This window comes from Kwoniella europaea, chromosome 1 (assembly GCF_036810445.1).
Source record: "Kwoniella europaea PYCC6329 chromosome 1, complete sequence".
Classification (NCBI taxonomy): Eukaryota; Fungi; Basidiomycota; class Tremellomycetes; order Tremellales; family Cryptococcaceae; genus Kwoniella; species Kwoniella europaea.
The window spans coordinates 4,896,130-4,920,233 of NC_089487.1; the positions used below are offsets into that span (position 1 = coordinate 4,896,130).

Consider the following 24,104-nt stretch of genomic DNA (forward strand, 5'->3'; position numbering starts at 1 on the left):
ACTTGACGTGTGTAACGTTGGGATATGTCGATGCATGATTGAGTGTTAAAGCGGCGAGCACAAAACAACGAACATTAAGTAGGCTCTGGTACCACATACTGGTGTTTAGTGGGAAGCAATATACATGCGCTCTGCTCGAGAAACTGATTTCATCGAGTGCACCCTGGACGATTACTTGGGGGAATGCCCGTCATCTGCATCTTCCGGTGGTGGTGGGGGCATCTGCACAAAACTAATCGTCGAAAACTATATACAGGAAGACGATCAGCGTTAGGCAGCTGTACGCCGGGTGGACTTGCATGATATACAAGAGACGTACCATGCTGTACCAATCGCATATCAGACCGTGATCGACTCCTCCCGTTGGCTTCTGATCGCACAATGCGCAGACTATGTGAAATATCTTGCTTCGGACGGATTCGCCATTCGATGCCAAATCCTCCAGAGGGATACTGTCCGCGAGTCAGCTCAGTGGCCCGTATTCGCTCGGAAACACCTACTTCATCAAAGAAGAATGAATCTCTCTCGCTATCGCTTCTCGCTCCTTGGCCAGTTGTTCCTTGTCAGACTGCAGAGATGCTCGCAAATCGTACTATTTAGCCCGTTCAGTGAGCGTGCGCCATCTCTACATGCGGTTCGATATGATAAGCTCACCAGAGCGAACTTGCAGATAGCTGCAGTAATCAGGATGTTTGCTCGCTGTACCGCAAGCATGTTCTGCACGATCCCATCGTTGTTACCGGACAACTTGTACGAGCCATCCGGGAAATCTTGAAGCACCTCTTGCAGGCGATCTTCCAAAGTCTGAGTGCATGCTGTATCGGTGAGCTGGATCTTCGCCATGATACATCGGTGGTGAAACAAGCACTCAGATAAGATCTTGAACAGCTTTGACACTGCGATGAAACCACATATAGCTGAAGGACGTGAAGTAGGTTGTAGAAAGGATCCTTGTATCGTGATAAATTCATCGTCGACTGGTTCTGGTAGTGAGCACACTCCTTGAAAATCGTTGATCATCATAGGCAGATCAGATATTGCTCGCGTCCTAAGGCAGTCTGCTTTAGTCATCGATGTTCATGCGATATCAAGGCCTAGTAAAAGGTTGACTCACTTGTCGGTTGCGTATAGCTGCCAGAAAACCCTTCTTCGCAGCTGGACTTCGATGGGATCCAAACCCAGGGCATCTGTTTTTTCGTCGCTATGCATTCCCATGGAGAACGCTAGCTGGATAGCATGCCCAAGTCGGGCGCTGGCTGTATGACCTAGGCCTATGGAAAGCAAATAAAATGTATCGCTGTTAAATTGATTATTGATCAGCCGGGTTTCTACCAAACACAATGGAGACCAACAATCAACCCACAATATTATAGTGGAGATCTGCGTACAAGTTGTAGGACCGTAGCATGTCCGCTGAAGGGCTCTGCATGTTCTGTGACACTTTCTCTGTAAACTTTTCAATGCTTCGATATCGAATTTCTCGTTGACCAGTCGGCTTGTCGGCAACTGAGAGATCACATAGGCGACTACATGATACCACGAGGGCGTCTGAGCATGAGCCCAGTCGCAATCTCATCAGACAATCACGCTCACCTATACTCAACAGCAAAGCTCTGAAATCATTATCCACCATATCCCTACGTGTGGCAAGTTGTTCTGCAAAAGTCGGTCGATGGACGAGTGGCATCAGGGGATACAGGTATCGCAAGAAAAGCGCGATGAAGTGACTCATGTTGGCCCAGCTTGTAATTTCTTCACTTTGGTGGCCATTTGCAGTTTCGTTCGGACCTGGAGCGCTTTTATAGGTGCCTATCGGACTTTCAAGAGATAATAAATGGGCCTGATCTGAAACATAGAGAGTATTGCTTTCTGGTCCACCCTGAGTCACGACTCCCAGATTAGCCGATGATACCAACGGTATAGCTGTATCGTCCAAAATTGAGTCGAGCCAGCTTATAGTCGCGTTCGCACCGCTACTGATTAGCGGTGACAGTGTACTCGAGACAGCAGCCTGAGCAGCGGACGAGTCTTCGGCTATGCGACTGCTAGAGGATTGCTCTCCTCGATGCGTGATATTTTCTATACGTATCGGCTGCCGATATCCTGTGGGACTCGTGGACGACCTCTGTTCAGTTCGAGCAGGATAGCTGCTTATGCCAAGTGAATAGTTGATTCTAGTCTGAAGCCCCTCGGGCTGCTGGGTTTTCTGAGTCGCTTTTGGAGACGATATGAGCCTGCACTGGATGCGTAAGTAACTTGAGCGGTTTTATAACGAAAACGATGAACAAATACGGTGAAAACTACCCACGAGTGCTTGCGTCCAGGCTTCTTCCTTACATATTCGTGAGTGCACGTTATCGAAAGCTTGTGACAACCTTCGCACGACACAGAAAGTTTCTCATTGTCGACGCATCTGATCTGGAGATGGGAGATGTTTCAGTCCCAATGCACACGGCGTGTACCCTTACTTACCTTCCGCATTCTGCACTGGTCACAAGTCCGTGGCGTCTTTGTTGACTGCATTGTGAGTCCGTTGAAATAATAATGATTCCTGTCGGATCCACAACTTTTTGAGCGAACGGCTACGGATATAATGGTAGACTCTCTGTTCATCGCTGTATATAGGAATGCAGACAATACTATGATCCGGGTAACAGGTTATATCAGCCGACATAACCTAGTGACTTTATTTGTTCACCTGGCTGTGGGGCAGAATCACATGTAACCATTTCAGGTACCTCAAATTACGTGGTACTCGGCGGACCGCTCAACAGTAATGGCCCGGATTATTGAGGAACGTAAGTCAACTTACTTGCCACTCAAGTTTGCAGAATGCAGATGGCAATTGAGCACTGGAATGATTCGGATTCAACGATACACATATACATTTTGTCCAGCAGCGGCATACATTATAAACATTTGCTATGACAGCTAATTGCACTAGAAATACTTCAGAACGACCTACCAAACTGATCGTTCAAATAGAAAAAAGAAAAAAAACCTTGTGACGCAATATACGTATTCAGTGACCAAGGTTGAAGCTCTATCTTCACCATCACAGGTCTCTTCCGAGAAATTAATAACTTCGCTCATGTGCCAATGTCTGGACCTCTTGGTGAACAGGGATGTCCTTCGAGTGCAATGCTTTCTCGTCGAAGTCAGGGCTGATTGCAGTAGTGATTTGAGGACCATTAGTTTGAGCCCTGGTGGCCGCCTTCATCTGGTCGGTCATCTCCTTACCATCGAACAGAGCGGCAATCTCCTCGAGAGGAAGAGGACCGTCTTTGCCCTTGGTCTCAACGACGGTGAACCAAAGATACACGAATCTGGGAACAAGGTCAGCGCAAAATTCACAGGAGCATGTCACAGTCCACAGATTACTTACTCGAATGCGAGCCAGCAGGTATATATGATGTAGAGTTTCCATTGGAGAGCATCGAGGGCGATTGGATTGACGTATTGGTTGAAGACGAGTGAAGCGTTGACGGACATTTGCATCACCATCAATCCTTTTGATCGGATCCTAAACGGAAGACTGAATACAGACGTATTAGTGATCAACACAAAGGCTCATTGACCAAGTCGTATGTACTCACATTTCGACAGTGTACGAAACCAGGAGCGGGGACATAGCCAAGTTGTAAGCAGCGTAGTACAAGAAGATCGCAGCCAGCACACCATGACCGGCAGCTTGATTGGCACCGATCGGATTGCCATCAGCATCCAGGTGAGTCGCTGATTTAGCGTAGATACCATTGCAGATCGTCCAGAATGTGTAGCTTGCAAGCATACCGCCTACGGAGATTAACCAAAGGGGTCTTCTTCCCAACTTATCGACCAGAAGGGCACCCAAGTAGGCAGTTCCCAGATTCCAGACTTGGAGAATACCGTTGATGAGAGTTTGTTGGCCAGCAGATCTAATTCCGATACCATTCAGGGCAAGATTGAGGTAGTAAGACACGATCCCGTTACCAGACCACTGCGAAAAGAAGGCGATGGCAATGATCACTCTCATTCGCTTGAGATTACCGGAACCGCGGAACAAGGACAAATAGGTGGATGATTTGTTGGCCGCCTTCTCAAGTCGTAGCGCCTCTCGAATTTCGTTATACTCGAAAGCTACCAAGGGGTCGTCCGAATTCCCACCGCAGTGGTGCTTTGTAATCACCTTGATAGCTTGTTCATCTCGACCATGGTCCACTAGCCATCGGGGGGACTCGGGAACAAAGAAGATCAACAGCAATTGCAGAGCGGATGGAAGACCTTGTAGGAGCGAAGGAATACGCCAACCCCAGGTATTGTTGATTCGGAAAGTACCGTAAGTGGTCCAGGCTGCAACAATGGACCCAAGGTACCACGTAGAATTGTACAGAGACGTAATAGGGCCCCGATGGGTAGGGAATGCCAGCTCGGTGAGCAAAGTTGGGGCGGCGAGACAGGAGAAAGCCAGACCGAAACCAATCAAGAATCGACAACCGATGAACATACCCACTGATTGGGCACCAGTTTGAAGAGCAACGCCGACGATTTGGACTAATACATGTGTCAGTTGACAGGTCAAACCATGCTGTGAAGGGAAGACTCACTGGCGGCACCAATAAACATAGTCCATCGTCTACCGAAACGATCATTGAGGAACGGAGCGAATGGAAGACCTACAATGCCGCCGATAGACTGGATGGCGTTGAAGATTCCAAGTGTTGAACCGGTTGGTGTGCCGAAATATCCTTTCCAGGTATCAAGTGATCTGGTCCAAGTCAGTTCTGCCTCGCCAATCCTCTACAGCCATGAAAGGGCAGCTTCAACTTACTGAAGACCATTCATCATCGACCCATCGTATCCATTATTCATCGAGGTGATGATGCATAGGAAACAGATAAGATTGAGTTTTCCAAGATGACCACGATACCACCGGGTATCACGGTTCTTCATAATCTCTTGGAGATCTTCATTGCTAGTGTTGGATTCGTGCACGGCGTGTTCCATGGTGGAAAAGTCAAGTTAGTGATTCTGGATATCAAGCCTAGTAGTCTAGGGAAAAGGGATTTTGGCGGTTCAGCGCAAGTCCAATTATTTATAGCTTGCAATCCAAGCTGAAACGGGTTCACTTCACCTGCTATCGAAACGACCCGAAAAGAACCCTAAAAGCCGTGTTCGCGTCAAGTGACTCTGGGATCGTATCTGTCTCCACATCATCTCACCGACTATCGTCCGAAGGGTTATCGCTGAGGTTTTATCCAGTCTGACAGGTGCGTGCATCGTATCAATGCACCGAGAAGTCACGACATTTTACCTAAGATCTTCATTAAGAGGTACTACTAGAATCGCCCTAAGTTTGAATTTAGCATCGACTAATGGTACCTGACCGTGTAGAATTGAGCTTGCCCCGCATGGTGCTCCGGGCCGTCTTCGGTTAATTGATCTATAACCGGTGGTCAGCTGATTTCCTTGACAGAGAGGTTATCAACTTAAAACCCATGCGGGGATTGGACATCTCGGAAGTTTGGATCCATGTGATGAATTGATATCTCGGCGGATTGCCAACGACTCTCCAGAGCACTTGCCGGTCCACTGAGCCGCGCCGAATATCAGTGATAAGTATGAGCAGATGAGCTACGAAAATGCAGACTTTCACCACTTCAACTGAAGAACTCGCAGCTCAACTTCTCATAGGACTTCATCCTCGTTCTTCATACTCACGAGGTTTACAAGAGTACTCGCTCCTATTGAAAAGTTCGCAGCGATTGAGCTTACTTCTCCTACCCATCTATCAACATGACTCAAGAACAACAAAGCGAATATCTGGTGGTCAAAGGGGAAGAAATCACTCTTCGGGGGAAGCCGATTCTACTTAAAGGTAGGTTCACCGCTTGTCGAGCTGTTTTGGTACGCTGATGTTAAGGATTGACGAGAACAGGTGCTGGGTTAGGAGGATGGAGTGAGTGAGCTTGAGTCACGGAGGGCTATTGTTCTTCTGCTCATTGATGATCATCCTACGCAGTGAACATGGAAAACTTCATCACTGGGTATCCTGGACATGAATTTCAAGCTAGAGCAGCAATCAAGAAAGCCATTGGGCAGGAAAAATACGAGTTCTTCTTCGACAAGGTAGGGGAAATGACTTTTGTGGAAGTGGGACCGGCTGACTTGGGAAATGCAGTTTCTGGAGCACTTTTTCGACGAAGACGACGCCAAGTTCTTCGCGTCTCTCGGACTAAATTGCATTCGTTTGCCGGTCAGTCAAAACCGCAAGATGAAGAAGCTAACGCAAACAAGCTGACGATCCAATCTCAAGGTAAATTATCGACACTTCGAAGATGATATGAACCCTCGTATTTTTAAAAAGGAGGGCTTGAAACACCTGGACAGGGTGATTGATCTGGTACGTATGCTTCCCTTTTGAGGTTGTAGTATGACTTGATGCCAATCATGCTTTTCCTGATAGTGCGCCAAACATGGTATTTACACTGTCATTGATCTTCATGCCGCACCTGGTGGTCAAAACATCGATTGGCATGCCGACGCGGGTAACCACCAAGCATTATGTGAGACCTTCCGCAGAGGTCTTCAGGTGTTGATGCAATGAGAGTGGCTGAATTCGTGTTTGCTAGTTTGGGAGCACAAGGATTTCCAAGATCGAACAATCTTGATTTGGGAACATCTTGCACGTGTAAGTATGCAGGTTCCGAAACCTCGTCTGAGAGCTAACATTGACTCGCACACAGCACTACAAAGACAACACCTGGGTTGCCGGATACAATCCTTTGAACGAACCGACCGACTCAGAACATACTCGTCTGCTTGACTTCTACGTGAGAGCGGAGCAGGCTATTAGGGCTATCGATCCTTACCACATTCTGTTTCTTGACGGGAAGTGAGTGAAACATCCGCAACAGGAGGCCATGAGGGTTTATATGAGTGGAACAAGGCAGCTGACGCGATAGCTCGAAAGTACATTTGGTGCAGACTTCAGTCATTTCGGTGATCCCCTCCCCAACTCTGTTTATGCATGTCATGATTATTCAAGGTGAGTATTCGTCTGAATGTCATGAGTGACTGTCTTATGCTTAAAATGCTACTGTAGATATGGCTTCCCTAACCCTCCTGCAGACTTTGTTGTAAGTCAAAGAAGCTCACAGTTGAAACACCTGTTCAATGCCTGTGTATAGGGCTCTCCTGAACAAGTGGCTTACCACGAGCGGTCATTCAATCGAAAAGTAGAATACATGAAACAGATCAAGGTGAGGTGTTCATAGTACCAATGTGGAATTTCTACTAATACAGTGTCATAGGGTCCAATCTGGAACGGAGAATTCGGTCCAGTGTACCAGAACGCCCACGATGGGTTCCCCGATTGGAAGGAAATAAACGAGAGACGGTATAGTGTACTGGAATGCCAGCTTGGTATTTACGCCAAAAGTCGAGCTAGTTGGTCAATCTGGTTATACAAAGGTGAGAGACTGCCTGTGCCAGGGCACGTGATCTCGCTGACTTGGAATCTGTCAGATATTGGCTTCCAGGGTATGGTGTATGTCGGGGAAGAGACACCCTACATGACGCGGCTCAAACCATTCCTCGAGAAGAAGAAGGTGAGTCTGACGCCGAATATGAGCTTTAGAGAATCACTGACTTTGGGACAGAAACTCGCGGCTGATGAGTGGGGATGTGATGATGTCCCGGTCCGTGATGTCTTCGATCCACTCGAGAAATGGTTCCTTGATGCTGTCCCATCTTTGGCTCATCGATATCCACAAACCTGGAAGCCAGCTACGCACATCGGCCGACTCGTACGGAACATCCTACTTTCTGTGAGTGTCAAGGCCACAATCAGGACCCAGGATGGTCATAAGAAAGATCAAAGAGCTGACCTAACTTATAGGAAGAGTTGTGTCACGAGTTTGGCAAGTACTTCGAAGGGCTGGACTTTGATGAACTGGAAGCTTTAGCAAAAAGTTTCTCTTTCGGTGCGTACCTGTCACTTTGAAGCAGGGAGTGGTACTGCTGCTGACAATCGGTATATTCCAATGTGGCAGAGAATTGCAAGCAAAGAACCAAGCTGAATGACATCCTTACGGCCGATTCGAAACGGACTGATTGAAGACAAAGGTGATCAATAACATGAGAAGATATTTTAACACGGCATGAGTACGAGTGCATATTGTGATAGGCGTCTTTATCGATGCGTTGATGATACTGTACATGTAGGCCTTCAAATAATGTTGAGCCTTAGATAGCAAAAAGAGAGATATGAAGGGCTAAATCGGCGATTGCCGCCCTTCACCTTCGATCGATGCAGACGATTAGGATCAGACTGGGAAACATCGAATACAACTGAATCGCATCGTCATTCTTATGTTATTCTACGTTATTGTAGTTGTACCATCCCAACCGTCATTGAGATCGAGTCTCTGTACTCGTGTGTCCGGGGCGCAGAGGAAGATGTCGTCGATTATTTACCATTTCGCATTCCATGTTCATGAGTCGCATCCTCACAATCAAGGCAGAGTCGATATCCTGCTCTACACACACATTCTTTCATCACGAGAGATAAGCAAGAGTCGCAATCGTGGACACGCTGAGGGAATCGGTAAGTCAGCTCTCTGGGAGTATTGTAAGCTTACTAAATTTCATATAGTTCGCTGGACAGCTTATACGCGCTATTACTGGTAGTAAGCTACTTCCCTATCCCGACGAACGACCGGACTACGTCCTCCCCAATCGGTATCGCTTCTCTGAAAAGACGGCACAATCTGTCGATCGAGCACCCCATTCCCCTTTTGATCATCCCTTCCATGAACGCAACCTCGCTCCAGGAGAAGATGCCGAACAGCACGGTAGGGCCAGTACTACTTCTCAAGACTCCGATGCTACGATGGTGATTGACGAGCGATTAGTAACGAGACAAGGTGGACAAGGGTTGTCACCGGAGAAGATCAAGGAGCTGATGGGCAAGAGTGAGATCGTTACATGGTACGGTGTAGATGATCCCGAGAACCCTCTGAATTGGTCGGTGTTCAAGAAATGCTGGCTGGTGGTTATCATCATGTTGATGACATCCTCCGTGTACATGGGAAGTAGTATCTGGAGTCCAGCTGTCATGCAAGGAGCAGAGTATTTCGGCGTAGGACAAGTGACTTCCACTGTCGGTCTTTCGTTATTCGTCGCTGGCTATGGGGTTGGTCCACTTTTCCTCTCACCAGTCACAGAAATTCCAGCCATTGGGAGAACTATCCCTTACATCGTCACTCTTGCGATCTTCTGCGTTCTGCAAGTCCCCACGGCGTTGGTGACGAATTTTGCTGGTTTCGCCGTGTTACGGTTCTTAGCTGGCTTTTGGGGATCTCCGCCATTGGCTACCGGAGGTGAGTTGCATCTTCAAACGGCTACATCTCTTGTCCCGATACATTGTCAAGTTTGATATCTTTCTACAGGCGCAACCATACAAGATGTTTTCGCTGCCCATACCACTCCTTACGCAATGGGCCTATGGGGCTTATCAGCGGCCTCTGCTCCTGCCCTTGCACCTATCATCGCTGGATTTGCTGTAGAATATAAAGGATGGAGATGGTCGTTCTGGGAGATGTTGTGGTTGAGTGGATTTACTCTGGTGCTTGCGATCTTCACGCTACCTGAGGTGAGTGGGACTTCCGCTGAATTTTAGTCCCCTCTAAGACCTATGCATCAGACATCATCTGGCACAATCCTTCTTCGTCGAGCCAAACGTCTTCGTAAACTTACCGGTAACGACAATCTGAAATCAATCTCCGAGATATCATCCGAGAAAATGACTGGTGCAGAAGTTGCGAAGATGACACTTATTCGCCCTTTCAGCGTGACATTTACCGAACCTATTGTCCTTGCCATTGATCTGTACATCGGCCTCATCTACGCGATTCTCTATTCTTACTTCGAGAGTTATCCAATTGTTTGCTCGGAGATGGGGTATGGGTGGAGCTTAGGTGTATCTAATCTGCCATTCGCTGCATTGCTAGTCGGGAGTTTGATCTCGTATGCGGGATATTGCATATGGAATAAGTAAGTAATCGATTCGATCGAAGATTTCATGCCATATTGAGCTGACCCGTTCCAGGTTATACTTCGAGAAGGTGTACAATGACACAAATCACAACGCTCCTCCCGAGGCTCGACTACCCATGTCAATGGCCGCTGCAATATGTTTCCCCGTACGTCTAGGTCATGCGGCGTTGCTGCGCCAGGTGTACTGATCGTGTATCTTCAGGTCTCCCTATTCTGGTTCGCATGGTCTGCTAACCGCACTCATTGGATTGTTCCAGTCCTGTCGGCTGTTGCTTTCGGTATGGGGACCACGTGGATGTGAGTGATTCAGCAGTGACAGACAGTGTTGTGTTAGCTGACTATAGAATTAGGTTCATGCCTTTCTTGACATATCTCCCTCATGGTGAGCATGCATGAGCCGTTTCAAGAGCTCCGCTCGCTGACCCTGATTTTAGCTTATCCCGAATATGCTGCTTCGGTACTTGCTTCAAACGACTTTTTCAGGTCAATGATGGGTAGGTACTATGATCGAAGATCTGCACAATATACTGACAGCTACCTCAGGTGCTGGTATGCCACTTGCGGCTCATGGATTGTTTGTCAACCTCGGTATTGACTGGGGAAACAGTCTTCTTGGCTTCTTGACTGTGCTTTTCATCCCCATCCCGTAAGCAGAGTCCTATTTCCCCTGATTGGCTGAGCTGACTTCGGGTCTAGATTCATACTTTATCAAGCTGGACCCTGGCTTCGCAAGAAGAGTCCTCGAGCATTGCACGACAATCCTGAAGAATCCTCCAACAAAGACGATAACCAGGCTTGATCGCCGGCCATATTCGAATGACAATGCATATTCATGACACACATAATAACCACTAATACACATTCTGATACACTCCGTAAAAACCTCGACAGCTCTTCAGTTACTGACTAGATACCACCCCTTCAAATCTCCTCCATTGCCCCAACCGGGATAACGTATACTCGTTATTTCCCTCTTTCCCCTAGTCCTGCCCCAAGCGATAGGTCTATTGTCTCTCGATGAACACATCGGCTACTTTCTCGTTCGAGGCATTTGGTATAGGGGACTCAGTTTGCGCAGGGGTTTGGCCGAGTACTACTCGGGTAATCTGCTCCTTCATTTCTTGGTCGTGGGCAGCAGCATGAGAATGGAAAACCTGATCCATCTGCTCGAGTGTCCTTCCCCTATGTCATATCCATCAGTGACTGACTACGAAACCCCTCGCTCGTACTCACTTTGTCTCAGGGGCGATGAACCAAGCCCATACGCCGGAAAGGAAAGAGAAAACGGCAAAGAAGATAAATGTGCCGTAACCAATATTTTTAATCATAGGCGGTGTGATCAAGCCCTATAAATCATAACTTTAGCTCACCGATCCCTCTCATTAGATTCCACATGGAGACACTCACAATGATAAAGTTACAAAGCCAGTTGGAACAAGTCGAGAGAGCAACACCCTTGGCTCGATAGCTGGAGGCATGAACTTCCGCAGGCATAGCCCAAGGAACTGGACCCCAAGAAAGGCCGAACGCGAGCATATAAATCAGAATGAAGGAAACCCCACACCAAGCTTGACCAGAATGACTAGCCCAATCCTTGGAGTAAAGTCCGATCATGATTGCAACGACAGTATGAGCGACACACATTCCGACGGAACCGAGGAGCAAGAGAGGTCGTCGTCCGATCCGATCAAAGAAGAAAAACGCGGCTATAACAGCAACCAACTGAAGCACGTTCATCACACCACTCATGTGAAGCTGCAAAGCCGAGTCGAGCCCGAGGGTCTCGAACAACGTAGGACTGTAGTAGATGAGCTGAGAAGCGAGATTGGGTTCAGTCTAGGCAGTTCAAGCTGTGGGAAAATGATGACCATGACTCACAGCGTTGATACCGACGAATTGTTGGAAGAACATGAGCATGATACCGATCATGGTTCTTCGAATTACCGCAGGCTTGAACATGTCCACCCAGCTCGCAGCTTCAAGCCTGAGCTCTGTCTTCATACCTGAACCGATCAGCGTGGGATGTCTTTCGATCAAGGCCTCGTGATTATGAATCGCCTCAACCCTGATAGTTAGCCACTCGGCTTGGATCCTTGGGTCGGTGGCCGGAAGATTACGAAGTCGGACAAGTGTATCGAGGCATTCTTGGTCTCTTCCCTTACTCGCCAGCCATCGAGGAGAGAATGGTAAAATGAATAGGGCAGCTCCCAGGAAAAAACCTGAAGCATGTGATTCAGCCGTGACATCAAGCGCACATGCGCACATGAAGAGCACTCACCTGGTACCATCTGCAGTAGGAACGGTAGACGATAACACCAGGCGGAATCGATGAGTCTGGTACCGTAGGTGATGTAGAACATGAGGACGATACCGAACACGATCATGAACTGCTCCATTACCAAAAGTGCACCTCGAACATTGGGTGGAGCAACTTCTGACACGTAGATGGGAGCAGTACACGAGAGCATACTATGTGGTTTGGCTTGTATCAGTATAAAATGTTATTCATCACCGAAATGTGCTCACCCAATGCCTATACCACCAAGCGTCCGACCAACGATGAGCTGGGCAACGCTGAAAGAAGCAGTTTGAATCGTCGACCCGACCGCAAACCAGGCAAGGCCCACACCGATGGAGACTTTCCGCGAGTATTTATCGGCAACAAATCCAACCAGTATGGCTCCCAGAAATGCACCAAGCTCAAGCATCGCAGTCATCAACCTGCCAGAAATTATCATCAGTGTCTGTCGAACAAAGACACAACTTCACAGCGTACCCTTTATTGAAGCTTGCCGCAGATGAACTCGCTTCATCGATGGCAGGGAAATCGCCCAAGAACTTGGGCATGACCAGGATGATCGAAAGCAGACCTTGATCAAAACCAAAGAGAAGTCCACCCGTGCATGCGGTCAGCACACAAGTGGTGACCAGCTTAGTCGCAAAGATATCTTTTAGAGCTATTGGAGGTGTGGGACACTAATTAGTCGTATACTGTCACTAGAAGAAGGGATGCATCGTTAACTCACACGCTCCTCCGTAAGCCTTTGCTAGAGCAGTGCTGTCATATAACAGATCTTCGACTCCGGGATGAAGTTCTATCCCGAAATCTGACGCGGGGCGGATAGCTGTCCGTGTACCAGCGCTTCGTTGAGGTTTTTCGGCACTCATGTCGCTCAAAAGATTATGTCTGTTCGGGTCTGAAATGATCGAGTTGTGTTCAAGTAATGTTAAGGAATGTACGGATTGCCCATGGGGGTCCGCTTGATGGTCCACCGGAGGGCTGACTATTTGAGGCTCTTGCGATTGGCGGTCAAGTCTCGCATGACCGGCTACAACTGCCGATTTGAACCCTGACTCCATCCGCAAATGGAAGCTAAATCATCCTGCGATGACGTACTGGACAGAATCCAGCCGCACATGGGCGAGCCCCGCGGAACTGCCGTGCCCCGTTAGCGGCTCCAGTTGAATTGGACCTTGAGAAGCAAGGTAGAGTCAATAATGAAGGTAAATATGTGGTTCCGTTTACGGAGAAAAATCGGATGCTACAGGAATCGGAGACAGTTAGACTGCTTGACAGGATCCGTTTATATGTAACGGCCGTACATGCGTCAGGTCAGTCGGGATCACTTCCCAACAATCATTTGCCTGGTTTGATACGCTCCGCAGGACACAAAAACGATCTCAAACATGCCTATCGCTACCTCCAACATTCCAGCTATTTTGAACGTCGGTGTGATCGGACTTGGTCGTATGGGCCAGAGACATGCTAACAACGTGAGTGCCAATGCAGATCAAAGACGAGTGAGTCAACGCTGACAGTGATACAGGTCGCTTTCGCTACGCCACGAGCTAGGCTTGTTGCAGCTTGCGATTTGCAGAAGGACAATGTTACTTGGGCTAAGAAAGCTCTGCCTTCCGACACCAGGTAAGTCATATGATCTATAACTTGAATACGCAACGCTCATCTCCCGGTCTGCAGAGTATACGAAGACGAAGATGCATTTTTCAACCATGAAAGACTGGATGCGGTATTAATTGCCACAGACACGAGCACACATGCTCCCCTGGCCTTAAAGGCTTTGCAATATGGCAAGGTGAGTGTGATGCGCGTTTGTTGTGATTATGTCGATGTACTGACTCGTCGTTCTCTCTACCTCCAGCATGTCTTAGTAGAAAAGCCTATCTCAGTAGATCAAGGCACAGCAGAGCAATTCGAAGTTCAAGCTCGGGAATTTCCCAACTTAAAAGTCATGGTCGGATTCTCTCGTCGATGTGAGTGGTTGTAGTTGAGGTACAGTTTGGAGTCGTGCTGATTGCGGATCTGGTTAAGTTGATCAATCATATCAAGAAGCCAAACAATTGATCGATTCTGGGGTTGTCGGCAGACCTTTTCTAGTGAAATCGTCTACCAATGATCAGTATGATCCATCGGGTAGGTGACGCATCCTCGACAATGCGCATCACACGCTGACTCATCATACTTCTTCAGGGTTCTTCATCGCGTATTCTGCCAAATCGGGAGGCATCTTCATGGATTGTGGTATCCATGACATCGACATGGCTCGACATCTTCTCGAAATCACACCAGCAGACCGAGTTAAGCGAGTGTTCGCAAGTGGTACAAACGTCCGACACCCCGAGCTCGCTGACAGTGGCGATGCCGATAACGCTTTGGGCTTCGTTGAATACGAAAGCGGAAAGAGCTTTACTTTCCATCTCAGTAGAACCGCCATTCACGGACATGATTGCGCTTGCGAGGTTCATGGTGAAGAAGCCAAGCTGATCGTCAATCAAGTACGTTGACCCTGTCAGTCTGTCGTTACAGCTCACTCAATCCTTATAGAACCCCAGGCTCAACCGTCTCGAACTGGCTGACCAGTACGGAGTAAGATCCTTATCAACGTAAGTGGTTATATCCCGCTCGACGGGGTTCATGGACTGGCATTGGCTTGCGCTCAGATTATTGGTTACCCTCTGCCAGCCCGACTTACTATGAGCGATTCAGAGAGGCTTTTGTAACGGAGGTGAACGAATTCGTTGCCTGTGTGCTTGATGACAAGCGTGAGTTAAGATGAATTGAATTGTATGACAGAGAAGCCCCGCTAAAATGTTTGTTTCGCCTACAGCTGTTCCATCAACCATTCATGATGCGATAGAAGCCGGGAGCATCGCGCAGGCTTTGACCTACTCGTTTCGTCAAGGCAAGCCAATCCTGTTTGACCAAGACAACAAAGCGATTTTGGCTTAGATCATGGATGAAATCATAGATAATTGCCATTTGTCCGATTGTAACATTAAGCTGTTTACCATACCTCATGTTCCATGCATAGGACCAAAAGATCAAAGATGCCCCTCCAGCACCTCTTGCTCAACCATGTAGAATTCGAGGCCGCTATATGCCTGACTTGCGACGCATACGGTAGTGCAATGATTCGTCGCCTTGATTACAAGAGGTCTGAATAAAATGTTTTATGGCTACGAATGTCAATACCACCCTACGTCGGTTGATCGTTCGAGAAGGGTTCCGGTACGGCCTCATGACTGGTATCGGCTCCTGGGCCGAGCCAGAAGTCTATATCATTCCAATTCAGTTGAGTGTCCAGGGGGAGAGCGCTAAGCTGATCAGCATCAGGCCTCATGGAGCTCTGAGACGGAGCCACACATCAGCATACAAGCTTGGCAGCTGCAAGGCCACTCACAAGGAAGGCGAGCGATGTGTGGTCAAGATCGAAATTAAACGGCACTGCTTGGTCTGGATTGTCAGGCTATGGAGATATCAAATCAGAGAGACGAACCCCTTTCAGAGCAGTCCGGTTGACTCACTTCATCGCCGTTTCCCGGCATGATGTCGAAGGAAAAGGCAGGCAGCTCAGATTCGTTGACCACGTTACTCTGCAAAGCGCACAGTCGATCAGCCGGTCTTCGTTCCGAACAATGATTGCCTACTTTCCCTCCAACTCACGGGAAAAGATGGTTGCCAACTATTATCGAGCTCGAGTAGAGATCTTACTTCAGGCACAGGCGATCTCATACCAATAGGAACCCCGCCGGGGTCCTCTCTGGACCTGGTCGGCGCCATACTTCGGCGCTCAATCAACCGCGTGTGAAGTCCCATCAAATGCGAGGATTCATCCGCTTCTTCTCCGTGACTGCCGTCAACAGACCCGGGGACGATATTTGTCAGTCCGCTAGGTCCACTCGATGCAAAAGATCGGTCTCCGGACATCTTGTCAAAAGCTGATTTTCTCAGACGTAAGAGTAATGCGAGACTGGCCCTGCTTGATTTGTTTTGATGGCCCAACGCGGAGAACAGTCGACAAGCTGATTGCAGTTCATGCCATCCCTGAAGAGCGAAGGGTGATAGCGGAGCGATCATTGGTATCGATGCCATGCAGACAGCGGCGGAACAAGCGTGATACTGCCGGAGGCGAAACATCCGCGGTCAGAACCTCCAGCCAAGATGGATGCCTTGCACAGAGGAGCAGACTTACCCAGAAGAACCATTGTGCCAATGCTATCCGCGGATGCAGAGTGTAAAGACTTCGGGCGATTGCAATGATTGTCTGCTCATGGCAGTCAGCCAGGTTCTTCCCCTGTTTTCAAAGACTTACTTGACATCGCGCGAAGACCGATTCAAAGGCAATGTGATAACGACCTTTAGACGGATCGTCTGGGTTCTCTCGCAAACATCGAGCGAAATGAGTTCGCATCAAAAAGAGGATACTTTCGTTGATGTTCAGACATAGTAGGTGTTGCTGAGACGACACCTTGATCATCAGCTGACAAAAAAGGAGACAATTCAGATACACACCTTCAAATTGATGAGCAAAGCCTCCTTCTCATCAGCAGGTGTTGAAGCCCACGGTAGATCGGCAGAAGGTGAGGCCGTTGTAACCGGTGTCCATCTGACATTTTCGGGTAGTGTTGCTTCCAGAGCTTCACTAAATATATACCAGTATGAGTATCCTGCAGACACCAACACACGCACGAGAACTCACAACTGCTGGTAAAAGTGTAGGATTACGGAATAGGCAGGGGGTTCGACTACCATGACCTGATCAAGGACACTACGAACGATCAGTTCGCATTCACTCTCAAACAGTGCATGATGACGTACTCGCTCGATATTCTCACAAGCTGGTAACGGATGGTGGAAAAAGGAAGAAGAGCATCATCTTTGGGGCACTCCACATCAAATTGGCGCGATGACAAGCCACCACTGCTCAGTATTAGTAAGCTTCATGACTAAAGATGACCCAATCAGAGATTACATACGGTCTGCCGAAACAGTGTGCCTTGGAGAGGATGTCAGCTGCTGATACATGGATGATCAGTATAGTGCCAACTCACCTGAAAGGTCTCTTCGGTATGAATGTCCCAAAATAGTCGGCTGCAAGATATGGTCCACGGCATGAGGATCTCTCCTTACGTCCACACATCTGTCTATCTGGATCATACTTACCGACGTTCCTCGATGATATCCTCTGGCAGGCCCCATTTCATTCCATCTCGATGCAATCCCATCTACTCCAAGCGTACGGGCTGTCAGATGATTGACCAGACAAGCCATGGCAATGTATGTTACAGAACCCTTACCGCTTGTGTGATCCTCATGGCTAATCCACCCAATGGCCAAGCTCTGTCTCCACCTCGCAACCGATCACTGTAAACGTGGAAATTGGCCATGATGTGCTGTGAGTTGATAGTAAATCTGTAAGCGTAGTCGGTACGTCATGAGAGAAGCTCACCAAGGCTTGTACGCTAGCGATTGTATGATCTTTCATGAAATTGGATATCGACAATGCGACTTCAGCAGCGTCCAGAAAGGTCTCTGACTCTTCAATATTGTCCGTATCCGAGTCGGGATTGACTAGAATGCCAATGGCCAATACGATGAAGATGAGTGCCAACTTGTGAGGATGAGTCTCCTGGCTCCATCCATTTACAGGGTTCATGCCATATATATGATTGAAGTACGATTCCAGGGATTCTCGAGGTACAACATTGTAGCTGTGGTGATGGTCAGCTTGACTCTGGCTCGATCTATATATGTGTGTATTCAATAACCTACTTGAAAGCATAAAGATACCAGTAAGCATCCAGCGACACTTCGGCTCTGTCGCGAGATGGTAGCAAAGAATGCAGAAAAGGATAAACAGAAGACGAAGCTGTGCGAAGTGGGAAATTGGCGAGCTGCTGCAGATTACTACGGTACGGAAGGTGGACGAGGTCGGTTTCGGTCATGTGAGCAGCTTCAGGGCCCTACGACATACAGAATCGCATCAGGATCAAGGAAGGTGGGTGTGAAGGGAGCATACAGGCTCACCTGATTCAACCATTCACTAGCTGCAGTGCTTCCGACATATCTGGCGCGACCCGACCTATCCACAACCAAGGTTCCCATAGCGGGAGTCCACGGCTCATCAGAGCGAGCTTGTTTGGAAGAAGCTGCATTCGGTTGATCATCGGGGTGGTCGGTATAGGTGCTGGCAGATGATGGACTGATGAGTGAGGAATTGGATGGAAATGGTTGACGTTGATTTTCAGCCTGATTGGAACCCAGCTTAGTCTCAAGATATTGTATGCGCTGTTGTAGCCGATCGACTTCTGCACGTAGTCTGTCAAAGGCGGCTCAGCTGATGAGATGAGCCAGAAAGAATATGCGCACTCACTGCACTGTCTTCGTGTTGACGATACCATCGGGACAGAGGTCTTCCAACCCTCTGGAGACACAGCTAGAGCACGGTACTGACCAGATCAACGGCCTACATCAGTTCGATGCCAACAGCTCCCTCTCATCACGTCCAGCTCACTCTTTCTGTTGCATCTCAATTTCCGTCGACGACATTCTGGGAGCTCAGGATTAGCGTGCGGTTAGAGCGGAGGTTCACAGTGCAACTTACCGTTGCAACTTCGTGAAGTGACATTCGTATCCTCCTGCTCTGAAGATCGAATGGTGGGGATAGGGGCCATTCTGAGCTGACAGCATGTATCATCACACTAGATGCAGATAATCTGTAAGGGACTGGCGGATGAAGAACAACAGCGATGCTGTCATGGAAGACAAGGGATTGGACGCCTCAGTTATATGAGCACCACCTTTTCATTTTTGGTCTGCTCGGTTGTGTTGTGGTTCTATTTCCGAGACCTCCGCAAACGGAACCCTTAATCAGATCATCGGTTGCCCTTTGTGATGTCAAAAGTCCATAAATACAACAGACTAAGGGTATATACAAAAGACTAAATACATCATCGACTACCACATCACAGGCTTGGACGGTCGCACCGCTGGCCCCGGCTTCACATACATGGGGGAGCAAAAAGTTCCAATCTATCAATAATCTGCTTCCGATCTGCCATGGTTTATGATCCTCTCATACACACTGCATTCCGTACACTTCATCCAACAACGACGACGTATAGTTGCGACTTGTCCTGGATTGTGATACAAGATCTCAGCTCGGACCATCTACTCTATTGAAAATCAGACTTACTCTTCTGTCCTTGACAGGCGTCAGATGCAACAAACTCCTGGCATATCGTTTTCCACCTTCGGTCACAGCATCTGCAATGTGATCCGGTGCATCCCGCCCAGATTGAAATAGTAACAAACCGGCGAAGACAGAATGGGTGCTTTCGTTGGAAACGATGTCGTCTATGGATTTGATGATTGAGTTTGTTTCGCTGGGTGTCCCCCCAGTCAATAGGTCAACGATACTGTCAATCATCCTTGTCAGCAATCTAAAAACATGGCTTTGCCATAAATCACTCACTCCATACGTAACAGGCTGGAAGCTAGTCGGTCCTTGTGTTTCCGTATCGGGTATCCTGAATATCATTCTCAGACAAATGCAACATCCCGAGTTCCTTCCAATACTCACGAAGATATGCCAACAAGGGCGGAGTCACGTATTGTATGCGACCGCATTTCGCATCCTAAAAGCACATCAGCATCGAAGAAGGCATAATGCAAATGAAATCATGAAGACTTACGAAGATGATTAATTTTGCATGAGCAGCAGAAAATTCTGACATTCGGTCTCTGAGCCTGGCCGGGATCTGCGGCGTTGCTACATTCCCGTTGGGAGTAATGATATTCCTGTATGTGGAAGTCAGAGTTGGCACATCATACGACTGTTGTCACCTACGAAGTCATCGAAATAGGAACATCAGTTCTCTTCTTGAGCTTAGAGATCCAACTCGACCTCCTGTCTTGCGATACCTGAGGGTTACCGATCTTGGGACAGGAGGTCTGGTACCGTTGAGTCACTGTCGCGGGGCCTGGATATGGTAGAGACGGAGTGGCAGGTGCGCTGACGGACGATGGCGGTCGTTGTAATTGTCGTCCGATCGACGGTGTCGAAAGGTGTTTTTCCGCCTGAGGTGGAAGATCCTATAAGCTAAATCTCTCAGGATGGCACATGTGTTACTCACATGCACGAGGAGCTCATCACTGAAGTCGAATGCATTCGCACTTGGATCCTTACCACCCTTTCCGTCTACCAAGTCTTCCAGATTCTTGAAGGCTTTCGAGCTTGAGATAGCAGAAGTCACCTGTTTGTATGATCAGAAACAATTACGACTGTCATTTTCCTGCACTTACATTGATCTGTGCACCCAACAGCATCTCAACAGCCCCATTTACACCTCTCAAAGGAATCTATAGTGGAACTTAGCGATAATCTTGATCGATGAACCAGTCACTCATACCATATTGAGCACTGCATAGAGTCAGCGGATCGCACAACATCATACAACAATACCCTGATCACTCACAATTCCAGAACGGTTTACCAGTCCGGGTGTAGTTAAGAAGCAGACCACAATGTTCTCTTCCCTCCTCGATAGCATCTATATCCAGCTCAGCTTTATATATCGGACTGGTGTTATGAACATCACACACCTCGTAGCGCTCTAATCGAAGACTTATCAGTCTTCGGACCTTGTAGAAATCTACAATTTCTACCAATCAAAAGATCTCTGGAATATTCTGATAACCGGCAAAATCCATCAGAAATGTAGACGAGCTATTAAGTGGTCAGTCAAGGCTGTTACAGGGGATAGATCACATACGGGCTGGTCAGGTAGACGCGGATCGGCGATACCTGGAGAATAGTCAGGGAAAGCCTCCTCGAGAATCACGGTGAACTCACAGAATACCTCTCCCAGATTGCCTCTCTTATCATGGTCTGGAATGAATTGCAATCGCGCTCTCGCTTGCTCAGTCTGAGACGGCGCATTAGCTGCGCCCACTATTCAACTTGAACGGTGGACATACCAGTTTGCCAGCTACGAATCTTCTGAACTCCAAAGCATACAAACTTTCTGTTGCGGCTTGCTGAGTTGAACGCAGGCTGAGCGATGCGGATTTCAAAACTGAAGTGTAATCCATTTTTCGCACGGGAGATCTGGAAACGTGAACGTGAAAGATGAATATGTGCAGGCATCCTCATCAGCTAGAGATATACTGACGAGTCAATTGGTCCATGCCCGTTGACCGTCTTCTCAGAGTATACCTCCTGCATCCCAGAACCAATCGCCTGAGGAGATTGTCAGTCAGGAGCAATATATCGACCTGAATTACTCACCTGTACTTCTTTGAATAAGGTCATGTATGCCCGTAGGTCTTTGTAGTACCTCATTAACTCCATAGACCCAGGTAGACCTTCATGGTCGATCCATTCTTCGAAGCGAGTGAGGCCCATCTACGCTGAAAATGAGCAAATTTGGCCCACAAGAAAGAATATTCACTCACTTGTGTTCCCAATAACTCCTCGAATCTTGCCTTGCTCGCCATATCTACTAAAGCATTTTCCTCACTCTGCAAGACTCCCTTGGATATGGGCCCTATCTTGACTGTCAGCTTTCGTCTCATATAATGGATTGTTAGTCACCTACCACTTGTTCTGGCTTCACCTTTCCTGACATCTGCTAGCAATCGCTCTGATAGATCAGGGAAATGAGGAACTTCTATCTGTTCGTTGTCCAGTACGCCACTCGAAGCACTGGAAGCACTGGAAGCAATGGGTCGAGAAGTAGGGTCATATGCCAATGCTTCCTCCAGAGATGCCATCTCTCCATCGTCGAGTTCTTCTACGTCAAGTGCCGAATTGTACCTTTCAAGGGCATCCAGCAGATCCCACACCTCGTCTGTATCTTGGTCGCTGGGAACGGACATTGTTTATGTTGCGAGTAGCTGGCAAGTGTGATGAACGGTTAGGTTGGGTACAATAGTGATTTGAGAGTAGGTAGTACAGATGTAAGTGGATGTTTGAATGTTTTCTACAGGACACAAACATTATTGCAATCAAGGGAAATAGACTTATTAAGTGAGTGACTCACCTTGTGTGCATCAGAGTGTAGATCGACGCAACCCGGCCCGTTGATCGTTGATTCCCGTGGTTTCAGGATAAACAAGCTTCTACGTATGTGGCTTACGGAAATGAGATTTTACCCTTATTTCGAGTAAAGCGTGAACGTTGAGTCTGCCGGATTCAGCTATAATACTTTCTGAGAGAAAAGGGTCTGCATCAACGATAACTGGAGCTTCGTGAGGTGAATTCCACATACGCACTCATGTGGTGGAGTGTTCTGTTAAGCGACCGCAAGTACAGAGTAACGCTTTATGAGCCACAAGAAAGGCCAATAGTCAGCTAGGATGATCGACAGTACCAGAGCGATGGTATATGATGGTACAATCCGCATGCAAAGACTTGTTCCATTAAGTAATTCTCCCAGGTGACTGCTGACTACACTGTATTGATGTGATAATCACCGACGCATGCACATGAGAGGAGATAGTTAGTAGTATAGTGACGTGTTTATCAGTGTACTTGAGCTTTACATGTGGGGGTAGAGGAGCATGATTATGTCATTCTATCACGATGGACATAAACGCAAAAGTGATATAAACTCCCCAAAACAACAATCGGCTTCGACTTTCAACTGCGCAGCGATTTTGCCCATGAGCACATCATTCCTGACGCTCTCTCACAAAGCTTCGTACACATACACAGTCCCGTTATGTTGGTCCGGCGCAAAATACAATCGCAGCTTACCATCTACCACATCCACATCTATCGGGTTTTGAGTCATCGAAGTTCCTTTTGGAGTATACAGAGTGATCGGCACTTCCATCAAAGGGACCATGGTGTCTACGTCGATTATCGCCAACCCACCCAAGGAGACAGTCGAGTTCTTGATCGAGTAAGCTGCCACACCTGCGCAGAGTGCAGTTGATCTTACCCCGTCGAATCGTGATGGGTATCCTAACCATTTGCAATCTTGATAATCTGCGAAGAAACTTGGGTTGGGAATCTTACTCTCGGGTGCTCTCCATAGGTCCTCAGAGTCGAGGGTATACTTGGTAGCGTTTCTTGATCCCCAATTCAACGCCGTGATGGTATTCTTCTTCGTGTCGTGCAATACACCACCTGAGTGGTCCTTGATATGAACAACAGGATCGAATTGGTAGGTGTATGGGTTGACTCGAATAATCGTCGCAGTCGAATTCGGCCTGTATTCACTCAACTCGGTCCAAAGGCATTCACCATCGTAGTCTATCCCACCAATGTGGTATTCCGAATCACCGAGCTCGTTCAACGTTGTATCAGCCAGTCGTTTTCCAGTTCCATCGAAGATTGATAAGTGAGCGTATCCTTGTCCGTTCTCTCTATCGGTACCGTCTTTGATGATGGAATTGCCTTGTACATCTTTACCATATGATTTGGTGGGCACGACCCAGTCACCCCATGCGACTACGATCCTATCGTCACCTATTCTGACCATCCCCTCTGGTTCCCCTATATCGCCCTCGAGTGTGATGTTTTGTACCAAGTTCCATTTGGTGTTTCGAGATAGATTGGCAAAAGCCGATACGATGGCATCAGCATTTTCCGCTACTGCGGATGAGGGTAGCTGTGCAGGGGATAGCGGGACGTCAACGAAGGTGGTGATGTTGACGGCAGAACGAGGACTGGTAGCAAAGAGAACAGAGCGAAGAGCAACATTGCTTGCGCGTTCCGAGGATCGAGATGACTAGCGATCTAGTAATCGGGTCATGTTCT

The 24,104-nt window shown here is 47.9% G+C and overlaps 10 protein-coding genes across 10 annotated transcripts; 3 read left to right on the top strand and 7 right to left on the bottom strand.

Moving 5' to 3' along the window:
• Nucleotides 1-171: 171 nt before the first annotated feature.
• V865_001860 (uncharacterized protein) lies at nucleotides 172-1,732 on the bottom strand (the record flags this gene model as incomplete). The annotated part of the gene is made up of 7 exons (XM_066225674.1): nucleotides 172-246; nucleotides 320-452; nucleotides 501-592; nucleotides 655-1,048; nucleotides 1,115-1,297; nucleotides 1,364-1,526; nucleotides 1,594-1,732. 7 exons carry the CDS (start codon nucleotides 1,730-1,732, stop codon nucleotides 172-174), a joined length of 1,179 nt encoding a protein of 392 aa, XP_066081771.1.
• A 77-nt stretch (nucleotides 1,733-1,809) lies between these two features.
• Nucleotides 1,810-2,523, bottom strand: V865_001861 (uncharacterized protein; the record flags this gene model as incomplete). Its single annotated transcript, XM_066225675.1, has 4 exons — nucleotides 1,810-1,845; nucleotides 1,889-2,234; nucleotides 2,309-2,418; nucleotides 2,473-2,523. 4 exons carry the CDS (start codon nucleotides 2,521-2,523, stop codon nucleotides 1,810-1,812), a joined length of 543 nt encoding a protein of 180 aa, XP_066081772.1.
• A 553-nt stretch (nucleotides 2,524-3,076) lies between these two features.
• On the bottom strand, nucleotides 3,077-4,986 carry V865_001862 (uncharacterized protein; the record flags this gene model as incomplete). The annotated part of the gene is made up of 5 exons (XM_066225676.1): nucleotides 3,077-3,326; nucleotides 3,386-3,535; nucleotides 3,597-4,533; nucleotides 4,587-4,747; nucleotides 4,811-4,986. The coding sequence occupies 5 exons, from the start codon at nucleotides 4,984-4,986 to the stop codon at nucleotides 3,077-3,079; spliced, it is 1,674 nt and encodes a 557-aa protein (XP_066081773.1).
• A 789-nt stretch (nucleotides 4,987-5,775) lies between these two features.
• V865_001863 (uncharacterized protein) lies at nucleotides 5,776-8,098 on the top strand (the record flags this gene model as incomplete). The annotated part of the gene is made up of 16 exons (XM_066225677.1): nucleotides 5,776-5,857; nucleotides 5,918-5,938; nucleotides 6,002-6,108; nucleotides 6,161-6,235; nucleotides 6,296-6,382; nucleotides 6,446-6,545; nucleotides 6,612-6,670; nucleotides 6,726-6,874; nucleotides 6,953-7,027; nucleotides 7,085-7,118; nucleotides 7,170-7,241; nucleotides 7,293-7,452; nucleotides 7,507-7,589; nucleotides 7,641-7,808; nucleotides 7,880-7,964; nucleotides 8,034-8,098. 16 exons carry the CDS (start codon nucleotides 5,776-5,778, stop codon nucleotides 8,096-8,098), a joined length of 1,422 nt encoding a protein of 473 aa, XP_066081774.1.
• A 254-nt stretch (nucleotides 8,099-8,352) lies between these two features.
• V865_001864 (uncharacterized protein) lies at nucleotides 8,353-10,837 on the top strand (the record flags this gene model as incomplete). The annotated part of the gene is made up of 11 exons (XM_066225678.1): nucleotides 8,353-8,416; nucleotides 8,553-8,587; nucleotides 8,636-9,362; nucleotides 9,432-9,634; nucleotides 9,686-10,035; nucleotides 10,091-10,184; nucleotides 10,241-10,335; nucleotides 10,389-10,420; nucleotides 10,473-10,532; nucleotides 10,582-10,684; nucleotides 10,735-10,837. 11 exons carry the CDS (start codon nucleotides 8,353-8,355, stop codon nucleotides 10,835-10,837), a joined length of 1,866 nt encoding a protein of 621 aa, XP_066081775.1.
• A 205-nt stretch (nucleotides 10,838-11,042) lies between these two features.
• On the bottom strand, nucleotides 11,043-13,206 carry V865_001865 (uncharacterized protein; the record flags this gene model as incomplete). The annotated part of the gene is made up of 8 exons (XM_066225679.1): nucleotides 11,043-11,220; nucleotides 11,272-11,384; nucleotides 11,446-11,850; nucleotides 11,917-12,257; nucleotides 12,317-12,507; nucleotides 12,565-12,759; nucleotides 12,815-12,995; nucleotides 13,065-13,206. 8 exons carry the CDS (start codon nucleotides 13,204-13,206, stop codon nucleotides 11,043-11,045), a joined length of 1,746 nt encoding a protein of 581 aa, XP_066081776.1.
• A 519-nt stretch (nucleotides 13,207-13,725) lies between these two features.
• V865_001866 (uncharacterized protein) lies at nucleotides 13,726-15,286 on the top strand (the record flags this gene model as incomplete). The annotated part of the gene is made up of 9 exons (XM_066225680.1): nucleotides 13,726-13,812; nucleotides 13,866-13,963; nucleotides 14,018-14,132; nucleotides 14,199-14,310; nucleotides 14,369-14,470; nucleotides 14,528-14,832; nucleotides 14,882-14,940; nucleotides 15,020-15,099; nucleotides 15,165-15,286. The coding sequence occupies 9 exons, from the start codon at nucleotides 13,726-13,728 to the stop codon at nucleotides 15,284-15,286; spliced, it is 1,080 nt and encodes a 359-aa protein (XP_066081777.1).
• Nucleotides 15,287-15,533: 247 nt separating this feature from the next.
• V865_001867 (uncharacterized protein) lies at nucleotides 15,534-19,011 on the bottom strand (the record flags this gene model as incomplete). Its single annotated transcript, XM_066225681.1, has 19 exons — nucleotides 15,534-15,683; nucleotides 15,738-15,803; nucleotides 15,862-15,930; nucleotides 16,001-16,456; nucleotides 16,530-16,601; nucleotides 16,650-16,793; nucleotides 16,850-16,979; nucleotides 17,037-17,105; nucleotides 17,156-17,257; nucleotides 17,314-17,333; nucleotides 17,389-17,428; nucleotides 17,501-17,562; nucleotides 17,635-17,730; nucleotides 17,787-18,048; nucleotides 18,110-18,300; nucleotides 18,365-18,656; nucleotides 18,711-18,786; nucleotides 18,852-18,887; nucleotides 18,942-19,011. The coding sequence occupies 19 exons, from the start codon at nucleotides 19,009-19,011 to the stop codon at nucleotides 15,534-15,536; spliced, it is 2,403 nt and encodes an 800-aa protein (XP_066081778.1).
• Nucleotides 19,012-19,437: 426 nt separating this feature from the next.
• On the bottom strand, nucleotides 19,438-22,216 carry V865_001868 (uncharacterized protein; the record flags this gene model as incomplete). The annotated part of the gene is made up of 18 exons (XM_066225682.1): nucleotides 19,438-19,473; nucleotides 19,533-19,755; nucleotides 19,812-19,866; nucleotides 19,920-19,974; nucleotides 20,032-20,137; nucleotides 20,187-20,416; nucleotides 20,473-20,592; nucleotides 20,642-20,698; nucleotides 20,749-20,759; nucleotides 20,815-20,889; nucleotides 20,942-21,065; nucleotides 21,112-21,143; nucleotides 21,192-21,264; nucleotides 21,317-21,446; nucleotides 21,511-21,578; nucleotides 21,627-21,743; nucleotides 21,794-21,885; nucleotides 21,937-22,216. The coding sequence occupies 18 exons, from the start codon at nucleotides 22,214-22,216 to the stop codon at nucleotides 19,438-19,440; spliced, it is 1,884 nt and encodes a 627-aa protein (XP_066081779.1).
• Nucleotides 22,217-23,028: 812 nt separating this feature from the next.
• On the bottom strand, nucleotides 23,029-24,047 carry V865_001869 (uncharacterized protein; the record flags this gene model as incomplete). The annotated part of the gene is made up of 2 exons (XM_066225683.1): nucleotides 23,029-23,955; nucleotides 24,015-24,047. 2 exons carry the CDS (start codon nucleotides 24,045-24,047, stop codon nucleotides 23,029-23,031), a joined length of 960 nt encoding a protein of 319 aa, XP_066081780.1.
• Nucleotides 24,048-24,104: the final 57 nt, after the last annotated feature.